This window comes from Mandrillus leucophaeus, unplaced genomic scaffold (assembly GCF_000951045.1).
Source record: "Mandrillus leucophaeus isolate KB7577 unplaced genomic scaffold, Mleu.le_1.0 Scaffold52, whole genome shotgun sequence".
In the NCBI taxonomy this organism is placed as follows: domain Eukaryota; kingdom Metazoa; phylum Chordata; class Mammalia; order Primates; family Cercopithecidae; genus Mandrillus; species Mandrillus leucophaeus.
In genome coordinates this window covers 4116739-4122119 of record NW_012105586.1, presented here as the reverse complement: position 1 = coordinate 4122119, position 5381 = coordinate 4116739, and the positions used below count along the sequence as shown (strand labels likewise).

The 5381-nt window shown below is 47.4% G+C and overlaps 1 protein-coding gene across 1 annotated transcript; it reads left to right on the top strand.

Annotated features, from left to right (window-relative positions):
- Window positions 1-2233: 2233 nt before the first annotated feature.
- Window positions 2234-4474, top strand: LOC105551399 (cortistatin). The gene is made up of 2 exons (XM_011996621.1): window positions 2234-2830; window positions 3932-4474. Exons 1-2 carry the CDS (start codon window positions 2732-2734, stop codon window positions 4148-4150), a joined length of 318 nt encoding a protein of 105 aa, XP_011852011.1. The 5' UTR covers window positions 2234-2731; the 3' UTR covers window positions 4151-4474.
- The last annotated feature ends 907 nt before the right edge of the window (window positions 4475-5381 follow it).

The window sequence follows — 5381 nt, the reverse complement described above, 5'->3', positions numbered from 1 at the left end:
AAGCGATCCTCCCGCCTCAGCCTCCCAAGTAGTCAGGACTACAGGTGTGCATTGCCATGCCTTGCTAAATTTTGTTTTTTGGTGGAGATGGGGTCTTGCTATGTTGCCCAGTCTGGTCTTGAACTCCTGGGCTTAAGTGATCCTGTCATCTTCACCTTCCAAAGTTTGCCACCTTCTTGAAACAGTCATCAGTTCTCATGAAGTCTTCCCCAATTTGCAGCACATTCCCCTTCTTTGCACACTTCTTATCGCACTGAAAAATGTCCTTGTCTTTCATTTGTGTCCATGTATCCTATTTCTTTTAGGCTGCAACACCTCTGTCGGGGTGTGGGTGGCATGGGTCCCTTGTGGTATTGCAAGTTCCATGCTGGGTGCTCAGAATGTTTAATGAGCTCATCGAATAAAATTGGCACACTAGACTAACGATACAGGAAGTTGGTGAGGCCGGGTGTGGTGGCCTCATGCCTGTAATCCCAGCACTTTGGGAGGCTGAGATGGGTGGATCACTTGAGTTCAGAAGTTTGAGACCAGCATGGCCAACATGGTGAAATCTCTATTAAAAATACTAAAAATACAAAAATTAGCTGGGCGTGGTGGCTCGTGCCTGTAATCCCAGCTACTCGGGAGGCTGAGACAGGAGAATCCCTTGAACCTGGGAGGTGGAGGTTGCAGTGAGCTGAAGTTGTGCCACTGCACTCCAGCCTGGGTGACAGAGCGAGACTCTGTCTCAAAAACAAAAAGAAGCTGGCTCAACTGCTGTGAATGTCTCATCTGCAAGTATAACTCAAAATTTTTAGTGTCATTTATAGGAATTTTGGTACAGAAATAACAGATGAAGCAACATACGACATATAAGTCTCTGGCCAGCAGGCCATGCTGATCTTACCTAGGATTTTAACATAAGCAAAAAGACTGTGACAAATTCAAGATTGAGATTTCCCCCGTGAAGGTGTAAACCAGGACTCTGGAAAACTGAAAACAAATATGTTCACTTCTAGAAAGTGCCATCAGTTTTGGGTTGTGTTACTTCAATTTACAGCCTTGCTTTGGATGTTGGTCATCTATAATAGGTTTGGGTGGATGTTCCAGATTTTACTCGGTGTCCAGTTGGGTGAAGGGGTCTGTGCATTTGTCTGTGTGATTCAGCAATGAGGGCCTGTGAGGGAGAGCCAGCAGGTAGCGCAGGGAGGGACTCCATGGTCTGCACTCTCAGCAGTGGCGCCAGCCTCGGGAGGACAGAGAGCCCTGGGAGTTGGCTGAGGGCAGGGCCAGGCACTGTTTCCCAAACTGTGACTGTGCCCTGCAGTAACAATACGTCTCACACCCGACACACACAACGTGAATCATTATTTATCCTCACTACGGGTGATGCACACTAATTTCAATTTCATCCTAAAGGAAAGTACCGGCCTGTGACCCACAAGCGGTGGTCAGGAGCAGTTTAGAAAACACTGGACCGGGCCGGGCGCGGTGGCTCACGCCTGTAATCCCAGCACTTTGGGAGGCCGAGGTGGGCGGATCACGAGGTCAGGAGATCGAGACCAGCCTGGCTAACGTGGTGAAACTCTGTCTCTACTAAAAATACAAAATTAGCTAGGCATGGTGGCACATGCCTGTAATCCCAGTTACTCAGGAGGCTGAGGCAGGAGAATCACTTGAACCCGAGAGGCAGAGGTTGCGGTGAGCCGAGATCACACCATTGCACTCCAGCCTGGGCAATAAGAGCGAGACTCCATCTCAAAAAAAAGAAAACACTGGACGATCAGGAGTTCGAGACCAGCCTGGCCAACATGGTGAAAACCTGTCCCTACTAAAAATACAAAAATTAGCCAGGCATGGTGGTGGGTGCCTGAAATCCCAGCTACTTGGGAGGCTGAGGCAGGAGAATCGCTTGAACCCAGGAGGCAGAGGATGCAGTGAGCTGGGTGTGCCATTGCACCCCAGGCCGAGTGGGCCAGAGCCCGGCTGACCTGGGGCCAGCAGTACCTGGGTGCTTGTTGGAAATGCAGCTCTCAACTCCTCCCTGCCCCAGCGCATCAGGACCTGCCTGCAAAGCGATCGTCTGCACTTCAGTTTGAGAAGGCCTGGCCTAGAGGACGGTGGGTCTGGCCTGCTGGGCTGAGAGGCAGTACTGGGAGCGATTCTTGGGGCCTCCTTGCCAAAAATTTGGTGAAACCAGCGGATACGATCGTAGCATCTCTGAGCTCCCATTGCCTCCTTGTTTCTCTGCCCGTAGTAGAAGAATGTCTTTGAAATTACTGGATGAGTTTCAGTCATACTTTCACATGGGCACAATTTCAGATTCAAGCTCCTTATCCAAGGCTAATTTTATATTATGTTAAATCACTTGTTTTTGTTCTCACGGCTTCCTGCCTACTATAGGCATAATTACGAGGAAGCAGAACTTCTCCAGAAGCGAGCGCACATGCGTTCCAAAATAAGAGCAAATTCGCTCTAAACACAGGAAAAGACCTGAAGCTTTAATTAAGGAGTTAGATCCAATCCTAAAGCGCTTTTGTGGGCACTGATTGCTCCAGCTTCTGCGTCACTGCGTGAGGGAAGAGGATCCAGGCGTTAGACATGTACAGACACAAAAAACAGCTGGAGATTGGGCTTAAAATACCCACCAAGCTCCAAAGAAGAGACCCAAGTCCCCAAAACATTGATTTCAGGGCTGCCAGGAAGGAAGAGCAGCAGCAGGGTGTGAGAGAAGCTCCCGTCAGCCCACAAGATGCCGTTGCCCCCCGGCCTCCTGCTGCTGCTGCTCTCTGGGGCCACGGCCACCGCCGCCCTGCCCCTGGAGGGCAGCCCCACTGGCCCAGACAGCGAGGTGAGTACAGTCCCGACGTGGCCACACGCTAGCCCACTCTCTGTCTCTTGTTGGCTTTTTGGCCTGCATGGTGAGTGTGTGTGTGCACGTATGTTGCAGTTCACAGCTTGGACAGGACACAGGGCTGAGCTTTGTAGTGATCTTGGCTGGCTTGAGGTACTGGGATGTTACATTCAGATCACTGATCCTCAGTGACATGTCCCAACCCATGAAGCCTGCTGGAAACCTGTGTGGCTCAAGGAGGACCCTTCATGCCAGGGCTCCCTCCATTGGGTGTCTGGGAAAGGGGAAGCGAGTGTACCGGTCCACTGCAGGGCAGGCGTGGACCTGCGACAGCCCTTCCAGAGCCTTCGGTTACACACAGCACAGGCTCCCACTGGCTCAGAGTAACTGGCATCATTACATTTTCCGTTGTGAGAATTTGTTACTTCATGAGGTGATTGATTGTTCTTTTTTCCATTTTGAGAAAGTTCCAAGAAAGAGTATATAAAGTTGAGCATTAAAAATGGATTTTTCTCTAAAATTATCAGATGAGTTTCAGGCAGGCCGTTTATCAGCAGATTACTCCCAGAAGCTTTCTAAGGAATTTGAAAAACCAGAATTTAACGTTTCAGTCCCATCGTCTCAGAAAGCAACTTGTGGACATCCAGGAGTGTGGCCAAAGGTGGGAGAACGAATAAATTAGCCTGATCCACCTTGGGGCTTCTCAGCTGCCAGTCACTGGGGGGAAAATGGCAGATTTCCTGACGTCTCCTAATTAAGGACCTTAGCAAAGAGTGTGGAGCAAAACCACCAGGTTTTTTTCCTTGACTTAAAATGACCAACTTTTCCTTTTCTCTAATTAGAGCAATTTATTTAAGGCGTTCGCTTCGCTTTCTCATCCTCATCCTTTAAGTGGAAATGAGGCTTATTGCTATGGAGCATCTTTTCATTTTTTTCTTTTTATTTATTTATTTTTAATATTTTCTTTCTCTTCAGGGTAGTCTTCTAGTAGATCTTTTTTTTTTTTTTTTTGTGAGGAGATTGCATATCTTCGAATGCCTGCTGCCTGAGCCAGATTGCTGAGTTTTCTTTCCTTTGCCATCTGCTTCTCTTTAAAAGCATATGCAGGAAGCGGCAGGAATAAGGAAAAGCAGCCTCCTGACTTTCCTCGCTTGGTGGTTTGAGTGGACCTCCCAGGCCAGTGCCGGGCCCCTCATAGGAGAGGAAGCCAGGGAGGTGGCCAGGCGGCAGGAAGGCGCACCCCCCCAGCAATCCGCACGCCGGGACAGAACGCCCTGCAAGAACTTCTTCTGGAAGACCTTCTCCTCCTGCAAATAAAACCTCACCCGTGATTACTCACGCAAGTGTAATGACAGACCTGAATAAAATGTATTAAGCAGCAGCGATCTTTCCTTTCCTCCTTCCCAAGTCATTTGAAAAGTGTTTTTTATTTAAATTCCAATAATGCCCAATACTGACATGTCTTAAGTAATTTGGAACCCAAAGTGAACATCTTTGATAAAGATTGTTTTGTGGTTTGACTGAACCATGCTAAGTGCAGGCACTGGGCTTTCCTTCTGACGTTCATTATGGTGCTGGGAAGCTCTGTCTTTGATTTAAAATAAAATAGTTAAAGGCTACATAACTAAGAGTTCAGAATAACATCTTATTTCAGTTTATGAATTGATACGAATTGTCTAATTTAAAAAATATTTCCCTAACATTAAAAGGAAATTTTTAACATCAGGCTCAAAAAGCAAAATGATTATTCCTCATGTTTTAGCTGAAATTAATTTTAAAACATTAAACAGAAAACATGCTGACGTGCCTATGAAACTTACACTCGAACTTGCTGTTATGTACCAGTTTTCATTAGTAGCTTAATGGGTTGCAATTCTTTTCATGGCTTATAGCTTCAGATTTGCTTTGGGAGGAATGAAGTCTACTCACAGAATGTTTTTTTTTTTTTTTTGAGACAGAGTCTAGCTGTCACCCAGGCTAGAGTGCAGCGGAATGATCTCAGCTCACTGCAACATCCGCCTCCCAGGTTCATGTGATTCTCCTGCCTCAGCTTTCCGAGTAGCTGGGACTACAGCATGCGCCACCATGCCTGGCTAATTTTTCTTTTTTTTTTTTTGAGATGGAGTTTCGCTTTTGTTGCCCGTGGCGTGGTCTCAGCTCACTGCAACTTCCGCCTCCTGGGTGCAAGTGACTCTCCTGCCTCAGCCTCCCAAGTAGCTGGGACTAGAGGCACACACCACCACGCCTGGCTAATATTTTTATTTTTATTTTATTTATTTATTTTGAGACAGAGTCTCACTCTGTTGCCAAGGCCAGAGTACAGTGGCACGATCTCGGCTCACTGCAGGCTCCGCCTCCTGGGTTCATGCCATTCTGCCTCAGTCCCAGCCTGTAGCTGGGACTACAGGCGCCCGCCACCATGCCCGGCTAATTTTTTGTATTTTTAGTAGAGACGGGTTTTCAGTTTTCACCGTGTTAGCCAGGATGGTCTCGATCTCCTGACCTCATGATCCGCGTAATTTTTGTATTTTTTTTTTTTTTTTTTTTT